At 44.9% G+C, this 18,162-nt stretch overlaps 5 protein-coding genes across 11 annotated transcripts; 4 read left to right on the top strand and 1 right to left on the bottom strand.

Moving 5' to 3' along the window:
• The first annotated feature begins 228 nt into the window (after positions 1-228).
• Positions 229-854, top strand: LOC132255463 (U6 snRNA-associated Sm-like protein LSm3). Its single transcript, XM_059751512.1, has 3 exons — positions 229-382; positions 447-548; positions 610-854. The coding sequence occupies exons 1-3, from the start codon at positions 365-367 to the stop codon at positions 787-789; spliced, it is 300 nt and encodes a 99-aa protein (XP_059607495.1). The 5' UTR covers positions 229-364; the 3' UTR covers positions 790-854.
• On the top strand, positions 845-1,498 carry LOC132255461 (uncharacterized). The gene is made up of 2 exons (XM_059751511.1): positions 845-972; positions 1,031-1,498. Exons 1-2 carry the CDS (start codon positions 901-903, stop codon positions 1,496-1,498), a joined length of 540 nt encoding a protein of 179 aa, XP_059607494.1. The 5' UTR covers positions 845-900.
• On the bottom strand, positions 1,480-2,547 carry LOC132255460 (large ribosomal subunit protein uL15m). The gene is made up of 2 exons (XM_059751510.1): positions 2,360-2,547; positions 1,480-2,278 (listed from the first exon to the last, which is right to left on the bottom strand). The coding sequence occupies exons 1-2, from the start codon at positions 2,447-2,449 to the stop codon at positions 1,526-1,528; spliced, it is 843 nt and encodes a 280-aa protein (XP_059607493.1). The 5' UTR covers positions 2,450-2,547; the 3' UTR covers positions 1,480-1,525.
• A 52-nt stretch (positions 2,548-2,599) lies between these two features.
• Positions 2,600-7,343, top strand: LOC132255459 (uncharacterized). Its single transcript, XM_059751509.1, has 4 exons — positions 2,600-2,802; positions 3,059-3,837; positions 5,154-6,161; positions 6,227-7,343. The coding sequence occupies exons 2-4, from the start codon at positions 3,079-3,081 to the stop codon at positions 6,713-6,715; spliced, it is 2,256 nt and encodes a 751-aa protein (XP_059607492.1). The 5' UTR covers positions 2,600-2,802; positions 3,059-3,078; the 3' UTR covers positions 6,716-7,343.
• A 115-nt stretch (positions 7,344-7,458) lies between these two features.
• LOC132256236 (epidermal growth factor receptor kinase substrate 8-like) lies at positions 7,459-18,015 on the top strand. 7 transcript variants are annotated; one of them, XM_059752528.1, is made up of 9 exons: positions 7,459-7,848; positions 12,268-12,626; positions 12,811-12,957; positions 13,433-14,611; positions 14,674-14,835; positions 14,910-14,979; positions 16,992-17,168; positions 17,278-17,603; positions 17,921-18,015. In XM_059752528.1, the coding sequence occupies exons 2-9, from the start codon at positions 12,360-12,362 to the stop codon at positions 17,963-17,965; spliced, it is 2,373 nt and encodes a 790-aa protein (XP_059608511.1). In that variant the 5' UTR covers positions 7,459-7,848; positions 12,268-12,359; the 3' UTR covers positions 17,966-18,015. The 7 variants fall into 7 exon arrangements, with proteins under 7 accessions (XP_059608511.1, XP_059608512.1, XP_059608509.1 ...); XM_059752529.1 differs by having other exon boundaries at positions 17,918-18,006; XM_059752526.1 differs by lacking the exon at positions 17,921-18,015 and adding an exon at positions 17,662-17,907 and having other exon boundaries at positions 7,459-7,835.
• Positions 18,016-18,162: the final 147 nt, after the last annotated feature.

Below are 18,162 nucleotides of genomic sequence, written 5' to 3'. Positions count from 1 at the left end.
AATATTTTATGCTAAACACCAAAATTATCTATTCAATTTCTCATAGGAAGGTGAAAGGTGAAAATATTCGGAATTGCAAGAATAAGCTGAATAATCAAAACAAATCAATCCACGTGGAATATTGGCCAATTCATTTGTAAACACAGTTAATACTATTTTGTGAACCAACATTTTTAACATTCATAATAAGCATAATAAGGATAACACAAAGGGATAATAAATCTTTTTTAGCAGTGTATGACGTCATGCATTTGGCGTTTGCGGCAAGATTTGTAGGTTAAGGTTGTGGCATTGTTTACAAAACAACGCGTCGGAAAACGCATTTTTCTTTGGAAAAACAGCCAATAATCCCCAAAACTCTCCAATGGCAGACGATGAGCAGGTAAGACGATGAAATACTCTCAATAAATGGCACTCATCTGGGAGTTTCCGGGGGCGCTTTGTAGACGATTCCAGTGAAGGAGCCGCTGGATCTCATTCGCCTGAGTCTGGATGAGAAGATCTACGTGAAGATGCGCAACGAGCGAGAGCTTCGTGGGCGACTGCACGTGAGCACTATCTAGACACTTGGCTTCATAGAATATCCTGAGGAAATGCCTTCTCTTCCAGGCCTTCGATCAGCACTTGAATATGGTCCTCGGGGATGCTGAGGAAACCGTGACCGTGTGCGAAGTGGACGAGGAGACTTACGAGGAAGTGTACAAGACCACCAAGAGAACCATTCCCATGCTGTTTGTGCGCGGAGATGGCGTGATTCTTGTTTCGCCACCCATGAGAGTCGGGGGATGAAGTCCCAAATAAAGTAATTGTCGGGGGAAATTGCGTTTCTACGGGTTGCCTGCGTTTGATCAATATTCCTCTGTCCAGGGCGGTTCAGTGACTTCAGTGGCGTCATCGGAGATGCTGACGAAGAGGGATAAATTGCTGGTGAAGCCCTTCCTTGTGGAGCGATACAATCAGCACCGGAAGAAAGTGAGAAGATTTGGAGAGAAGTGACGAGAGACTTCCTAACTTCCCATTTCATGTCCAGGTGAAGAGCGCCGGACCCAGAATAGACTTCTCCTCGCCACCCACTTATCCCCATGTCATCGTGAAGATGAAGAAGATCCAGAAGGAGACTGAGCGAAAGGCGACAATTGAGCGCGAAAATGTGAGATTGCTGCAGAAATTGGGCGCCATCATGAACACGAGTCGCCTGGAGAACTTCTGGAACACCTCGCGGCCGAACTTCCTCAGTCGTGAGTTCATCTACACTCCACGCAAGAGGTCGTCCGCCAAGAGTGCCGCTGCTGACTCTCCTGGCCAGCGCAAGAGTCCTCCGAGCGGATTGTCAGGCACTGCCGCGCGCTGCGCCGCCTGCAACGGAAGAATCTCCATCAAGCGGAATCAGGTGGTGCCTGAGGAGCGCCTTCCATGGGCTCCACCGCGCAAGTCCTGGAACCAGAAGATCCTCAGTGACTCCACAAAGCCACACATCTGTTGTCGCTACTGCTGCTGATCTCTTTTATTACACTACTTCGCCACACTAACAAGGCTTGATTATCGCACGATCCTTCAGACTCACCACCCAGCCGGGATGCAGACCGTAGAACACTTGTCTGGGGTCCTTTCGCGCCAGCAGCATCTCTGCTTCCGGATCATCCTCAATCCGTGGCAATTCGTAGCCGTATTTCTGCGCCAAAGCCAGTCTCTCGTGGCTGATTTGCTCCGGATCGGCGATGTATCCGCGATTCTTCGCGTCCAGATAGTACTCGGCGGCGTCCTGTGGCGGCACGGCACGCTCGGGGATCGGGACGCCCTTCTCGAACCACTTCTTGGGGTTCACGAGAGCCATCAGGCAGAAGGGATCGTAGTAGGCTGTTGTGATTGTGCCACCATTCTTCTCAATCGTAGCAATCACGAGCTCAGAAGCGTGCTGCACCTCAATATTCACCTTCGCCTTGAACAGATCCGCTCCCTCGTCCGTCAGCTGCATCCCAAAGTGCCGGGAAGATGGCAGAATGGTGAACAGGCCCGTCGTGCAGAAGGTCGCCAAGTCAATTGGCTGACTGGGATCGATGCGATTTGTGTCGATGAGCGTCTGCACTTGCAACAGAGATATCGGCGGATACTGGCGCTTCAGATGGTGGCCCCGATAGTAGGGCTCGTAGGTGAAGCGCGTGTAGAAGGGCTGATTCCCGGTCTCATAGCCCAAACGCATGTAATTCTGCCTCTGGCCGGATCCTTTGTTGCCATGCCCGTGCTTGTCTCCGCCGTGCTGTCCTCGGCCTCGTTTTTTCTACACAATCCGGATGAAATTCGATTATTTATTATGTGATTTTGCCCAGGATTTTCTTGGTCAAGATTCAAGAACACTCACGGCTCTAGCGGCTCCAGGATTATCCTTGATATTCCTCAGGGAAACACGAGGAAGCGCCCTTAGCATCGTCAGAGCCTTGTCCGCATTCATGATTAGGCACAAATCTCACTTAATTACTGTGAAAAACTACTTTTTCCTTGCTCACATTTTCTCCATACTAAAAAATGGGCCGCTTTTTGACAGCCCGCACGATTTTAGTACATGGAAAAAACATCGAAATTGCGTTGGCAGCACTGTCGAGCTGTCATGGAAGTTCATCGTCAGATGGTCAGTTGAGTATGTGCGTCCTAGAAAATTACCTCGCTTTCCTGTTTCGAGTTTTCCACCCAATTTGATCTCGCTGTGGGATGTTTAACATCTTCTAATAGTCCCCAGAGCCCCACATCCCCTATCCCCGTGTAGTTTTAGTGTGTAGTGCGCGTCTTTGCGTACCAAATCCACAGGTGAGTGACGCAATGGAGGCCAAGCCAAGCAAAAATCGCTCCGCGCGACTTTTTGCCTTCGTATTCTCTGGCTGTTTTCCACTTTTTCGCACTCTTCCAATCGTGCTTGAGTGTTTAGCAAAGCAAATAGACGCGTCGCACGGCAAATATTTGCCCATTTCACTTTTATCTTGGGATTTGGACACAAATTTCTCTGGGGCTTTCATAGAGATCCGTTCATCGTGACAAAAGCTTCAATTGTTTGTCGATTTTACAGTATTTTTCTCTCTGGTTGAAATGGATCACTTTCGCCAGCCGATGGAGTGTCGCTCCTCACCGGGCAAAGTGCTGGAGAAGAGCATCGCCGATAGTGGCTACACGTCGGAGTTGAGTGCGACCAGTGAATCTCAGATTTCGCATCAATATCGCAGCGGCACAATCGAAGAGGATGCGGAGATTGATGAGAATCAGGAGCCTCCGACGCCCACCACGAGGAATCTGCAGAGATTCTCCGCCCTGCAGCTCACCACACCCAAGAGTTCTCCTCTCAAGCGCCGTCTGGACACGGATGAGAGTGCAACGCCGAAGAGAGTGCGCGTCAGCGATGAGAATTTGGACTTTGAGACGCCGAAAAAGAGCAATTTCCTCCGCAAGAAATCCTCCATTCCACTCTCGCCCATCTCCAATATCTCCAAGTCGGCGTCCAAGATTCTCGGTGAGAATCAGTTCGACAATCTCTCGAGCACGCCAATCAAGCACGGCTTCCGGCCAGATTTTTACGTGGAAACTGTTGAGAATGTGTGCTGGAATCCGCTGCTGCCCAAATCGCGATCGCCGAAGATGAAGAGGAAGCTGCTAAAGAAGATCCAGAGCTTCAGTCCGAGGAAGTGGCAAGTGAGCAGGAACAGCGCCAAACTCTTCGGCCAGTGCTCATCGCCGATTCACATTGAGGAGGACGTGGCAAGTGATGGCAATCCTGCCCAGGCGCTCATTGCCTTCAATACCAATCAGTTTGAGAATCTCCTGGGACTGCCCAAGCACTCCAGCAGCGCTGAGGTGAGTGCCGAAAAACTGTCCTTGGAATCATTGAACGTGGTTTTGCAGACATGGCAAAAGAGTTCGTATTTCGCATGATAAGTCGCGCAGTCCATTGAGAAATGTCTTATCAAGTCAAGAACAGACGATTTCTGCTCAATTATAAGGGGAAGATTAAGGATAAAAGAATAATTTGATTGGTTTAATGGATAAGATTAATTCAGGCTTCAATCAAACCTTGCATTCCGTTCAGGAATATTATTTATGTTGTATGAAATTCAGCACTTTGTCATGAATTGCGCTGTGATGAATATCATTGTGACTTTATTATTTATTTCCTACATTTCCAATGAAAGCTGTATAGATTTTTCGATTGAGGTAGAATTTTCATCGCGATGTTTTGTTAAATGAGCCATTTTTGTCACTTGAGAATATAATCTCACGTTTTACTGCCTATTTATTCATTAAATTGCTTCATTAATTTTGTTGTAATTAATTAAAAAGCAATCTTGTGCTCGGCATGGCGAAGAGAGAAGGATTCCCCCTTTTCTCTCTCCCAATCTCAAGCAGTGAAAAAGAAGGAGAAGAAGATCAATTGTGGTGTTGGCTGTAAAACGGTACTGAAGAAGCTCACCAGTGAAATGAGAGACTCCCGCCCGTGTCTTCCGCCCTGCCGGAGCGCTTTCTTCAGCTGATCCACCAAACTGGCCGAGAATAGCCTCTATTTTATCTAAATAGCCAATTTACCTTGGTTTATGTGCATATTTTATAGCTCTAGTCACAGTCAATACATAATTTTTTATGTGTTATTTTCGCATCTGCGATTTTGGAAGATTTATTCTTTTTTGTGCAAAAAAAATCCACCGAAATTCAGCAAATTCTTATTAATTATTCATGACAAAGAGTGTTGTAGCTTGGCGAGGAGGAATTTTAGAGATTCTCAATGCCTTTCTTTAGAGATTTATTTAACTTGTCGCAAGTAGAATGATTTGAATATAATTTAACACTCAATTTTCACCCATTGTCAAAAGCTTCTGAACGAAAATTGTGCAACTTTAGAGTCTCTTGATGGTTAAGTGAATAGAAAAATGTTATCAGAAGAATTTCTATACGTTTTGAGAGCCACAAAAAATGCCCTTTGACTCTCGCGAAAGAGTTTCATTAATTATCGCTGTATGGCGAATTATTATTTCCTACAATTTCTCTGTAATGTGAGTGAAATCATGTTTTTTTTTCCACTGATAATAGAATTCAAACTAATTTGCCATGTATGAGAATTTTAATGAATTTCCACGACAATGAACTTGTCTGACTTTTCCGTGGTTTTTTTTCGGCAGGTGAGGAGGAAGAGTGGCCGCGATGTTGCTCCGGCTGCTGGTCTTGAGAGCTTCTCTTCGTCTGGACGCGGTCTGGAGACGGTGCACGAGGAGGCGGATGGACTGAAGTTGATTCCATTGGAGGAGATCAGTTCGCACAGCATCAAGGAGTATTTTCACGAGATGCGAAGCATGACTGAAGACGCCGCCACTGGCGTGTCGATGCCGAGGAGCACGATCAAGTCCACTGTGTTTCGACACAAGAATTCCTTGGACTTCCTGGACATTCCGCGACGCGAGGAGGTGAAGAATGATGGTGAGGAGGAAGTGATGGACATCAGTATCACGTCACAGCAAATGTCCCTCGATGACAGTGTTGTGGAGGTGCTGCCGACGAAGGGTGTGAAAAGAGCTGTGGTGAATGGCGATTACTCGCCGTCAGTGCTGCAGACGCCGAAGAAGACGAAGCGCCCCATGAGTTTTCAGTATTCGTCGGATGAGGAGAAGAATCGCATACTGTATCCACACTTGCCGTGCACGCCGCCCAAGAAGCGGGCCAGGAAAGCGCTGGAATACAGCTCAAGAGCCTCTCCTTCGCCGGCGAAGAAGGCGCTGGACTATCGCGAGGGAACGCCGCGACGATGCAGACCGCCGAAGAGGAGTTGCTACGATGGCGCTGTAACACTGAACATTCTGAGTCGCTTGGCGGGAACTGTGCCTGCGCTGGATCGCATCTTCAGCTACCTGAGACCAGAGGATCTTCATGCGGTGTACAATGTGTGCAGAGAGTGGAGATTTCTCGTCGATGGACACCGTCGGGCGAGGAAGCGCCTGAGTGTGTACGAACAAGAGCAGATTCCCATCAAGGAGAACACATTTATGGTGAAGAAAGTGTGTGAGAAGCCATCTGTCCGGAGGATTCATCTGCGTGACTGGAATTTCAATGATGACACACAAGCGAAGCGGCAGAATGCTATCAGATCACCGCCCGCGAGTCCTTCCACCAGGAAGCACAGGGATCATCAGAAGGTGAGACACAATTATTTCTCTTCTTCTCTGTATTTCAAAGCCTAATCTTTCCATTCTATTTGCAGTTCCTGGATCGTCTGGATGCTCATGCGAAGGTGATTAATTGTCCGAAGTGCAGCAAATCGAGCCTCATCATGAGTCCCAGGCGTCGCAGGCGCTGCTCAATGGCCATGGCGAAGAAATCTCCGGCCAAGAGGAATCTCTTCAGGCCAAACTCAACAATCTCCGCCTTTCCGGTGGCGCAGCCAGATGACAAGATTCTGGGAAAGGTGGGAAAATCCCACTCATTGCCCAGCAATCTCACTGTATTCGAACAGGAGTTGTGCCTGAAGGATCGCAGCCTGATTGCCGATGGCATGAACTACGACACTTATGCCATTTGCTCGCGTGAATCGTGTCGCTTCACCTTTTGCACCACATGCTTCATGGAGCGCCACGAAGTGGGAAAGTGCGTGCAGCTGGAGCCAGAATCCCCAGGGAGAGCTGATGAGGAGTACCGCAGATCCGTTGTGCCGGGCTCAAAGCGGAGCAAGAGGAATCTCAAGAGACTCTGAGAGGCGAAGTGAGGAAAATACTCTGTGGAGCGATGCATTTCATGTTATTTTTTTTACATTTATGATTGAATTATGTTAGTACAACGTCGAATATTGCCCTTTTCTTTCAACTTAGTCCTTAGTTTGACTTTATTTGAACTTTGTATACTCTCTCTCTAATGATTAATGGATAAGGAATGAAAGATACGAATTGTAGTAGCGAGGAAATTAATCCAAAATTGGTGGAAATTCACATGCGAAAACGATCGGGTGATAAGAATTCAGGAATTTTATAATTTTTAGGACATATTTTAGATGATATTCTTTACGTTATTGTGTGTAGGATTTTATTATGATTTCTCTCAATGTCAAGTAAAACTTCTCAGTGTGTAAAATGATCACAAAAGTGCCTTCAAGTGAGGCTGCTTCTTAAGTTATTTACTTTTCCATTTGATGTGTATTTTATAAAATATCTTGCTTATCAGCAGTATTAGGATTTTAATGATGAGAGTGAGATTAGGCTTAAATTTGATGTCGCACAAGAAGTGATTTATCAATCTCAAGGATTTTTAGAGTATTTCTGCCAGCTTAAAGATCATCACAGGCAATCTTTGTAGAGGATTTTATGAGGAAATAAAGCCTTAATTGCGGAGTGTGTAAGCTTTTGTTTGTTTCACTTTTCAAAGTGGCGAAAACATCGCCAGTGTCGATCAAGTGAGGTGGAGAAATTCACCACTGCGCGAGGTTCTCGTGGTGGGTGGCGAGGTGGCAGCAGCGGTCAGTGTTATCGTGCTTCTTGGAGGTGCAACAGGTGTGTCGGTGAAGTGGGAGACACTTTTAATGAGATTTTGGAGCTAAAGCCGAGGTGGAAGTCGCAAAAGACACTCGCCAGTGCAAGTGTGTGCAGTCCGAGTGGTGGAAAAATGTCCCACTTGACGCCCCTGTGCCGTGTGTGATTAGTTTTCCATCATCGCCACTCAAGCTGTGTGTTTTGTGTGCTAATTGCGCAAATGGCGACTTTTGTTTGAATCTTCCCTGCTGAAGCTTCACGGTCGCCCCCCAGAGAAGAGACGACTTTGAGAACTTGTGTGTGCCCGCGAGGAGAGATTACGTGCTGAGGTGGCGCGCGGTGAAAAGTGAGGTAGCAAAAGAAGGTAACAGTTAGCATTTTGGCATTGCCTTTGGGTGAAGAAGCTGAGAATTGGCTGGGATTCATTTGCAATTCCCGTACGGGATGGCCTTTCTTTCTCTGCCCGTGTGAATGAAAAAAGAAGAACACTCAATGGCTCTCTCGGGCGCACTCTGTGGCGGCTTAACCACCTGCCAGCGTCACTAATCTCACCCACGATTCCACCTGTGCCGTGTCACCCAAAAATGTGGCCTTATCGCGCGGTCTGTCCAGGCATTTTCGAATTTTCCTCCCTCTTCGGTCGCCCTGAAGCGCCGCAGTGGCGCTGTGTCTCATCTGGTCATCGCCTGAGATTGTCCTGCACCCCCATTCGATGGTGTTTTTTGAGGAAACTCCTTGTCTGATGTCCTTTGTAATGGCACTGTTAAACTCTGTTGAAAGATCTGAGATCTGTACTATAATAGCGGAATTGGGAGGAGCTTTTGAGTGGCCGTGACAATAGATTCTTTATCTACTTCAGAAGGAATCAAATAGTCTTTAAATCCCAGAGGGCGGAGCTGCCAAATGGGCGTGGTTTAATTTAAATAACTCCATTTGATATTTCACACAAATTGTCCTGCAGAATTTGCTGAAAATGCAATATTTCGTCAATGAAATGATCTTCGGGTGCATATGTATGCATGTGGGTGATGTAGGGTATGCTTTCGGAGTGTAATAGTTTTTGCAATATTTGAAAATCGAAACCGAGAACAGCCCACGGTGTTCGTGAAAGAAATGAGTAGAGTTAATGGCCATAAAATGATTAATTGCTGCTGAGAATTGACACAAATTCAATTGAGTTGGCATTTCGAACAGTTTCGATGGAAAATACAACCACGCGAGAGAGCAAAGCGCCAGGGATTCACAGTTCTTCTGTATTTGGGAGAGAACTTATCAAACGAAAAGAAAAAAATTGGCGTAATCTCTCAAGAATATAATGGATGATTCATAGATGGAAGAAAGTCGCAATTTTCCGCGGAAGATGAAAAATCAGTGGAGCCGCAATGATTTGATGTATTACATGATTTCGTGCAATGCGTGGCTCAAATCTCACTTTTATATGCTTGTTTTCATTGAAAATTCATATCTTCAGTTGGAGAGAAAAACACATTTTGCACAGAGAATCTTTAAAAAAAAGGAGAGAGAGAGAAGAGAAAAAAACTGGAGTTTACTGTGTATTAAAGAAAGAAATGTATGTAGAAAATTCACGCAACAACAGTCCATTGAAATTTTTAGAGATTTTAGCACCTGATTAGATAAGAAAAAAAACCTCAAGACTTGACCACAGTTTTGGGTGAGTTTTTACCTCTATAAATAGTTGCTGGAAAACAAGTTCAATTGTTTGTCTCTCGCCTGAAGGAAAAACTCTCTTAATGAGAAGATCAAATATTTGTCCCAGAAGCCAAAGCAGAGAAATCAGTGTGTTGATTTCTCTATTCGCTGTGCGCATATTTATTGCCGATCTGCAAGGAGATCAATTTTAGTATAACGAGTAAAATGCCTTTTTTTCTCTCTCTCTCTGTCTGTCTGATGGACTTGAGAAAATTGAGGTGCTCAAAATCGTTTGAATTCCAACAATGCAAAAGAATGTCATGTCGGAAAGTCCACAATGAAAGTCGCTCTCTCATTTTTGTTGACACGTGACTGGATATTTTTGCGGGAGCTGCGGTGGATTGACGAAGGGAATTGATTAGGTCAGGGATTCCAAGGGTGGAATTCAGGAGGAGAGAGAGAGAGGTGAAAAGTGATAGTTTGTTCCTGGGCGAAGAGGGCAGAGCGACCGCGGGCGCTCTGTTCCGCACTCTCTGCTGGCATACCTGAGAGTCAGTGTGAGGGGGAAAAATGAGCATGATATTGATAATAAATAGAAATACACAGACGCAACGTCAAAGAATTTAATTGTAAAACAGGTTTTTTAATTTACCACCACAACGGTGTGCTGCTGGACTGAAGAGAGGTGTATTCAGCGGGCAGGAGATCGCGGGGTCGCCGATCAGTGCGCCTGGGCGTGAGTGCGAGCGAGTGGAATATGAATGGATGGCGGCATGTTGGACAGAGACAGACTGATCGAGTGTGGAATGCGATATAGTATGGAGAATAGTGACGCACCTGTAATTAGTGTGGCGAAGATGTGCAGTGTTTTTGTCAATATCCTGAGCTGCGGGTCGTGAGAGTGGTAATGAGTGTAATTGACCTTGAGGCTTCCACAAAAAGACTTTATCGCCGAATTTATATAGTGTCTGGCCCATATAGACGGCAATGAAGACAGATATTTAGATTACAACGATTGCTTGAATGCAGCAAAATCAGGCGCAACCACCAAAAACCCGCGATTGGAATGGATAATCGTTGACACTGTATGTCACCAGAGGGCGTAGCGTAATTTTTATCAGCTTTTAGAATCATGATTAGAGCATCAAATTCTTCTAAAGTTTGCTTGGGTTTTCGTTAACATTTTTAAGAGACTGAAGATTTCATTTTCATTTCCTGGGGTTTCTGGAGCACAAAAGTGCCAATTAACCACACTTTCGAGATGTGCAATTTCTTTGAATGTTTCCTCGTCAGTTTTTATCACCATTTCATGAACATTTCAAGAAGAAAAAAAAAACGGAATTCCACATTCCAAAGTGTCTTATCACTCTTATCTCTGGTTCATGTGGATCATGAGGTCTTATCATGGGGATTTTCGTCTCCAGAATGAGTGTGCGCCACTACTTTGGGGACAGGACTGTTGCTGGAGTGCCCGCGAGATACGAATAGTAAAATTCTCCCATCAGAAACACGGCGGAATTCAACAAATTCAGTGCGAAAGACTGTATAAAGTCTCCACTCAGTTGAATAATACGTTTTTCATTTTTCACTCGCGCTCTTATTTTCCAACTGTTCTGTGCGTTTTTTGTGTGTGCACACGCATAAGAGAATCTTCCCGCGAGGACAGATGAGGTGTGAGTGCATGTGATGGATTGTAAGTAATTCTCACCTTTTTTTTATTGTCAATCATACACTTTAAATTCAATTTACGTGCGCACAATGTGAATTTTTGCTACCCAAAATGACGGACAATTGAATACAATTGATCACCTTTTGGGTGGTTTTGGGCATAGAGGAAATTTCAATGTGCCTCCTTCTCTGGCGAAGTGTCCTCAAACGGCCGAAGATGGTCAAATTGTGCGCGCGAGTGTGTGTGGCGATAGAAGAGGTTGTGCAGCAGCGATGGAATTCATTGATGATTGCTGAGCGCGCCAATTTGATGGAATTCCTTGGCGCAGCATCTCACCTTCGTGGATGATGTCTCTTGTGTGTTTTGTCAGGCCGCGGAGTGTGTGTGTTGGCTCAAGGTGTGGCTCTCATCTTGTTCACTCTCACTTTTGTGTTCCTTTTTCTAACAGTGTAACACACGCTGTAATTATTATTCAATCCTCCACGGACGGCGAGGCGTACACAAATCATACTGCGGCAAAATATCGTCTCTTTTTGTCATACACTCAATTGAGACTCTCTATTGCGCCAATGATCAACATTTTTCCTCGTGTATTTTTCATTTTGGAGAAGCATATAATGTGAGTGAGTGTTTCTCTTGCCAAACAATCATCGTGCGCGGTGTTTTCCTCTTTGTCGCTTTATTGATGCTCCCAACAATAAATAACTCTTTGCCCAATCGATCTTTTTTTTTTGTTGTCCACCTAACGCCAAATGGTGAAAGACACCCTCACAAATTTACCTCCAATGTCGTGCGATTGGGCTTTTGCGCCATTGGACATTGGGCTCTCGATAAAGAGGCAGTGGCTGTAAATTAGTCAGAGAAATTTGATACAGTTTTGGCTGATGAAGGGGGAAAAACAGCTCTGAAAAATACAAGTGTCAAATGACTTCCTTGCGGAGAATACGGCTAAGCAGCGCGTGATTCACGGAATCATACTTGTTAAAAAATATGTCTCGTGATTGATGAGCTATTGGCAGTTTTTGGATTCTCTATTGAAGAGTGTTGTTATTCTCCTTTCTAAATGGTTTCACTTTCAATCTGGGGAATTTCTGTGTGAACCTGTCCAACCTTTACCAATTTGACGTCTTACAGTCTTCTGGCATTTAGACCATTACACATTTTTGTCTGTCGCAATTGCAGAGAGTGTGTTATTTTGAATAGGAAAGACTTTTGGGTAAAAATTATCAACGTCAAATCACCTCAATAAACGCGACGTTGAGAAGGTTGAAAATAAAATGATATCATCGATTTATCTGATATCAGCGCTGAAGCATCTCTGCAATAATTTCATTGTGTGACGTGTGTGTGTGTGTGTGAGTGTATCAATTAAAGAGGTTCTGATAACGCTCCCTTCTCAAGTATCTTCACTCTGTGATAACACTGAAATGTTTCCTTCTTCTCTCCGCACTTGTATTTCCACAGAGGCAGAGAGACAGAGAATAATAGAGAGCGCCTGTGAACTTGGTGACTGTTTTTGCGCTGAGGAGGACGAGACTTTTTGAGGAGCAGAAGCGATGGCCCACTATTCCAATGGAGGCTATTCCGGGGACGAGCACGACTCGCGGAGCGACAGTCGACCTGGCAGTGATCTGGGCGACAAGCCGACGTATCTGCTGGAGCACCTGGCGACGTTCACGGTGCACCAGGAGAGTGGCATTGTCTATCCAGCGGACGGGATGCGACGATTGCTGCAGCTGGAGAAGACCACGGGCATTTGGTCGCAGAAGATGCAACTGTGCCTCGATAAACAGTGGATCTTGATTATGGACTACGAATCTGGGGTCGGTATTCTCCCACACACACAATAATTCAGTTCACCTTGCTGTACCTATCATTTATTTCTCTCTATCTCTCTATGCCTTTTTTCGTCATTTTACATTCCATAATTTCTCTCTATATATTTTTTTTCGTTGACTGCTGTGTGACTCTAAAAACGGCAAACCTTTTGTCTCTCTTCCATGGCAGAATATTATTGAGAAATTCCCAGCGTCCCTCATTCAAGAACCAACTGCTTTCACCAGCAACGATCCAATGGAGATGTACAACAACATTCTGGTGTTTATCGTCGGCAATGGTGGCAATGGTTCTCGCTCTGAGATGCACATTTTTCAAGTGAGTATTCAAATTAACACGTATTGTTTAGCCTATTGCAATCCTACAAGTCTCAGCAACACAACGAAATCATATATGATTCGTCTTGAAATCTTGATATAGGTTTGCGTCTGGGATATAAAGATTATTTCAATGGTTATCAAAATGCAGACAATTGTTTGCATGACTAATTTTCATTCTTTGTCCTACACTGATAATTGACATTTTGGGCACAGGAAGTCCAAATGAAGTGAATCGTATTTATTAGTTATATTGGCATATTGAGTGGCGTTGAAAATCACACAATCAATTGCTTGGGTTAAGTGTGATCGAAATGAGCCATTAAACTCTGATGCTTATCACAAAGCAAATTAACAGTGCGAGCGATAGTGTTTCGTATGGTAGTTCTTGAGCGCATGTAGTATCAAGGGCAGCAGAATGTTATCGATTTGTGTGATCGTGCATTAAATGACCGCCTTTGTGGCTCTCATTGCAGTGCCAAAGTATATCAGCGGTGCATCTGGTGGAGGATCTGAAAATGCTACGGACTGGAAAGGTCGTGCTGCAGCATCGGGAGACACTGCCCACGCCGCCAAATGCGAAGTCCAGCGCACGATCCTTCCACACTGCGAGCTATCATCACGAGCAGGCGCACCACAATCAGGACACAGACTCGGAGTTTGGCGTGAGTGCTGAGCGAGCTGGTCTGGCCGTTGGCCATGATCCGGAGACGAGTTCCACGTCCAGTGAGAAGTACGAGCGCGATGTCACAGTGCTGAATCACTGCTTTGACGACATTGAGAAGTTCATTGCGCGGCTGCAACACGCGGCAGCGGCGACGCGTGAGTTGGAGAGGCGCCGCAGGAATAGGAAGTCAAAGAAGAAGGATCCGGGAGAGGGACTGCTGACGCTGCGCACGAGACCGCCGCACGAGAAGGAGTTCATTGACATTTTCGCCAAGTTCAAGCTGTCGTTCAATTTGCTGGCCAAGCTGAAGGCGCACATTCACGATCCCAATGCGCCGGAACTCGTGCACTTCCTCTTCACGCCGCTGGCGTTGATTGTGGATGCGTCCCATGATACGTACTATGATCCCAATTTGCCGGCGCGCGTGATCAATCCACTGCTGACGCGAGAGGCCATCAATCTGCTGATCAACTGCGTCACGAGCAAGGAGACGGAACTGTGGCGATCGCTGGGCGACGCGTGGGTGATTTCGCGGGATCAGTGGAAAGGACACGTGGGCTCCTACCATCCGGTGTTCTTTGACGGCTGGTCGCCGGACTATCCGGTGGTGGAGGAGCTGGAGAATGCGACCACGGTGAGTGGCAAGAGGCAGATTGACACCCATCAGCTGCACTACGCGTCGGGCGGCGTGGGTGACTTCGACTACGATCCGCAGCCGTCGATGGAGAAGTACAGTGGCGGCGCACCTGCTAGTCCAGGCTTGAGGGATATCAGTGCGAGGAGTGACATCTCGGTGGACTCCATCGAGCGCAATGGCGCGGCCGCGGCGGCTGCCATCACGGCGGCGGTGGCTGGACATGATGCCAATGGCAATGACGGATGGGTGGACGAGCTGCAGTCCCAGGGCGCAAAGATTGTGCAGGTCACGTATCCCAGGACGGCCAACAATGACAAGGAGCTGACTGTGGTCCGGGGAGAGTATCTCGAGGTGAGAGAGAAAGAGAGAGAATTGAATTCATCATCTGACTCACAACTTGTCTCACTTCTAAGGTTCTGGACGACAGTCGCAAGTGGTGGAAGGCCAGAAACAGCCGCGGTCAAGTGGCTCATGTTCCTCACACAATTGTCACGCCGATCAACTACAGCGACAACGATGTCTTCAACAATCCTCTGTACAATCAGAATCGCGCCACAATGGGCGGGAATCCACAGGTAATCTCGTGGAATTCTTGACATCTTCTCACACTCTCTAATCAATGATGTGTTGTTGTGCCTTTGTCGGACAGGAAATGGAGTCAGGACCTTCGATGATGCCGCCTCCGGGCTCAGCGGACTGGATTCGGAATAAGCATCTGGGTAAGAAGGGTGAATTTCGCTATTTCTAGCTGAGCTGAACATTTTCATTGGATTTTTACATTAAGAGTGTGAAGCACATTTTATCGTTAGAGACTCCATGGATAGAATAATTATATGTATGGGTAAATATTAGATGAGAGAGAAAAGCCGATGTTAATGCAGGAGTGGAAATTTTCAAAGACATCAAACAGATATTCAATAATTTATGAAAGAGTGAAAATGTAATGTTAAGTAGCCAAAAAGAAGATGCGATGTGTCCTCAATTTTTTTGGGACTTTCTCGCGCGCGCGGGTGTTTTTTTTCTTTGCAAAGAGAGAGAAGGAGAGAGAGAGAGAAGGTTATTTGGAAAAGATGTTTCACTCTCATGTTTTTTTAGGTAGTTTTGTGGCCAATATTATTTCTTACATTACAATTTTACTTTAGATGATAATTTATTGCTCCCATTTCTCCAATCACTCACTTTCTGTGTCACTCCGCAAAGGCAAACAAACGCACATTGGGAAAAATTTAAGTGTTCTCTTCAGTCATGTTTCAACTGGTAGAATAAACATCATTTTTAGTGTCTTGCTTTATTATCAGCAAACACCTCATTTTGCCTCCCGTACGTTCAGCTTTTTTTTCTTTTTTTTATCTCTTTTTGTGCCTGTGTGAGTAACTTTTTTTTCTCTCTGTGTTTCGCCTGCATAAAGAAAAAAAGTGCGTCTAATTATTTTTCCATAGAGGGAAATATTAGAGCAAATTAATGGCCATTTTTACCACAATTGCATTTCCCATTTGTGTAAATTTTTAACATTGAACAAGTGTTTTTACTCCATTGAATTTGCAATTTATTCATTATTACACGTGAATTGGAATGAAAAAACGTCTACTTTTCCAGGTTAATCATCGACATTTATTTTAACTTAATATGAGATTGACAAGAATCTCTGACATGCAATAGTAATTTTAGTTATGATCGTTATGCATAGAATTTAATATTATTATGAAAAGTAATGAAACAGATGATGAAAGTATAATTTACAGTAGATTAATAGAATATTAAGATACATTCTGAAATTCAATATATTATAACGTTTTTTTTTTTTTTTTTTTTGAGGAAAGCAAATTATCATTTATACATAAACTTTACGTTTAGGTATTAAAAAAATATATATATTTAGAAATTATACATTCTACAATTATCTGTTTTGTGTGTGCATTTTTTTCGACACCATCACGTTGATCTCGCTTTGTTTTGTGTGCCTTTTCAGTGCATTTCACTGTGATTTTCATGTTGTACTTTTGATTCTCTTCACTCTTTGATTTTCCTCCTCCTCCTCCTTTACCCATCCAAAAACAACTGTGTTTTATTTTTATTTGTTTTCATCCACTGTGTGCCCAGGTATTTATACAGTTTTTATTCGTTATCTCATTTTATATTGACACGTAAGAAGAATTTTTGGTGATGGAATTTTGCAATTAGCAGATGAATTAACATTAGATTAAGCAAAAGTAAAAGAGACGAGCAGAGTTGAAAGAACTCCAGTTTGTAGATTAATACCACTAGCTTTGGCGTTGTGTTTAAAGAGCTGCGCAAGAAGTTAATTCGGTTATTTATGGTGAAAACACAGCATTTGTAATAGGGGAAGAAAGAGATGATCGCGGACAAATTACAAATTACAAATGCTGTGTTTTCACCATTACAATTCGTCTCTAGATAAATGCCAAAAGTCTTTCTCAAAAACAAATTGTCTTAGCCGAGACACAATAATAATTGTCAGAATTTGAATTGGAAAATGTGAACCAAGGAGGCGATTTTCTAGAGTGTAAGAAAAACACAATCTGATGAGAATGAAAATGATGTCCAGAATCATCCTTAAATCCTCAACTGCTTCACATTTTGCAAGATATTCGCATCTGTGTATTAATCGCCAAACCCAGTGACTATTTCCTATCCTTCTGTCAACTCTGCCACACGCTCAAGAGTAGATGCAGAGTAGAGCATTAACCATGACTAATGTTTGCACTTGAAGGGCGCAGTAGTGGGTACCATTCAGAGTCCGAGGATGATGACATTAACCATGCGAACCAAACAGTGGCGATCATTAATCGCCAGTCAATGACTAATAAGCCGCCTCCGCCACCGCCGCCGCCCGTCCCGTCGACCTCCGCGCCAGTGTCGCGGGCCACTTCCAGGAATAACACCCTGTGTAAGATCCTCAGGATGCACTTTGCCTGAAGCCCACTAACACACTGTCGGGTGCTTCTGCTGTATATGTCGCTTAACGTGGGCTGTGTTTCTCTTCCCTCGATCTCTAGCTCGCCAATCGATGGGCATGCAGCAGAATGGTCAGGAGGAGATGCAGGAAGAGCTGCGTCACGTGCTGACGCTCTTCCGTGAGAAGAGACGCGGTCTGGACATCATGAAGACCCCTGAGATCTTCATTCAGCAGTCATCGACGTCTGCCGAGGTGGAGAAGTGGCTCAAAGCCAAAGGGTTCAGCGAGCATGTGGTGAAGAGACTCCACGGGATCAATGGAAATGAGCTGTTCGCCCTCAAGAGAGTCACTCTGGAGGAGTATTGTGGTCCTGACGAGGGCAAACGCCTTGCGTCACAACTCACGGTGCAGAGGAATGTTTCAGGGGTGAGTTTGGAAATCTATCAGCTGGACTTTAGGTGACTTATTCTTGGTGAAATTGCAGTACAAAACCGCAAGGAGTTCCGAATTGCAGGCCATCTTGGCGAAAGCGCGCCAAAAGACAGAAGTGAAGGCTGAGGCGAAGGACACTGTCCAGGATTCACAAACTAGTCTGTAATGAGGGATTCTTGCGATGCTGTACATAGATTATGGGTGTCAAGTGGCCTTTTATTGCATCAGGAAGCATTGAAAATATACGAATTTAGAAATTGTAAGTGTGAATATTTCAACGGTTGCTCACATTGAATTTTCCCGCCCAGTAGGAATGTCCGCATGGCGGCGCTGGTGGCGCGTATAACAGCGCGTAGCAAAGTGCCTGGCGAAGAAGAAGAAGAAGAAGAAAACGGAGAAGTTTCAGAGATTGGCTGTGAGCTCCACAACAAATTAATTAATTTAATTACTTGTGGTGGAGACTTTCATTCGATCGACGACAGTTTGTTGCACGGGAGTTGTGCGACACGAGGAACCCGGAATGTGTGAAGTTTCTGTGGAGTTTTGTGTCTAA

This window comes from Phlebotomus argentipes, unplaced genomic scaffold, assembly GCF_947086385.1.
Source record: "Phlebotomus argentipes unplaced genomic scaffold, Phlebotomus argentipes genome assembly contig_5, whole genome shotgun sequence".
NCBI classification, from domain to species: Eukaryota; Metazoa; Arthropoda; class Insecta; order Diptera; family Psychodidae; genus Phlebotomus; species Phlebotomus argentipes.
Note: the sequence above shows the minus strand (reverse complement) of the source record. Positions and strands in the feature narration are given on the sequence as shown.

Coding starts and splice junctions, on each gene's coding strand:
- LOC132255463 (XM_059751512.1), top strand. Junction 549..609: donor AGCTTCGTGGGCGACTGCAC/GTGAGCACTATC, acceptor CTTCTCTTCCAG/GCCTTCGATCAGCACTTGAA.
- LOC132255461 (XM_059751511.1), top strand. CDS start 901: ATGCTGACGAAGAGGGATAAATTGCTGGTGAAGCCCTTCCTTGTGGAG. Junction 973..1,030: donor ACAATCAGCACCGGAAGAAA/GTGAGAAGATTT, acceptor TTTCATGTCCAG/GTGAAGAGCGCCGGACCCAG.
- LOC132255460 (XM_059751510.1), bottom strand. CDS start 2,449: ATGAATGCGGACAAGGCTCTGACGATGCTAAGGGCGCTTCCTCGTGTT. Junction 2,279..2,359: donor ATCCTGGAGCCGCTAGAGCC/GTGAGTGTTCTT, acceptor CGGATTGTGTAG/AAAAAACGAGGCCGAGGACA.
- LOC132255459 (XM_059751509.1), top strand. CDS start 3,079: ATGGATCACTTTCGCCAGCCGATGGAGTGTCGCTCCTCACCGGGCAAA. Junction 3,838..5,153: donor AGCACTCCAGCAGCGCTGAG/GTGAGTGCCGAA, acceptor TTTTTTCGGCAG/GTGAGGAGGAAGAGTGGCCG. Junction 6,162..6,226: donor AGCACAGGGATCATCAGAAG/GTGAGACACAAT, acceptor TTCTATTTGCAG/TTCCTGGATCGTCTGGATGC.
- LOC132256236 (XM_059752526.1), top strand. CDS start 12,360: ATGGCCCACTATTCCAATGGAGGCTATTCCGGGGACGAGCACGACTCG. Junction 12,958..13,432: donor CTGAGATGCACATTTTTCAA/GTGAGTATTCAA, acceptor CTCTCATTGCAG/TGCCAAAGTATATCAGCGGT. Junction 17,604..17,661: donor TGCAGAGGAATGTTTCAGGG/GTGAGTTTGGAA, acceptor GTGAAATTGCAG/TACAAAACCGCAAGGAGTTC.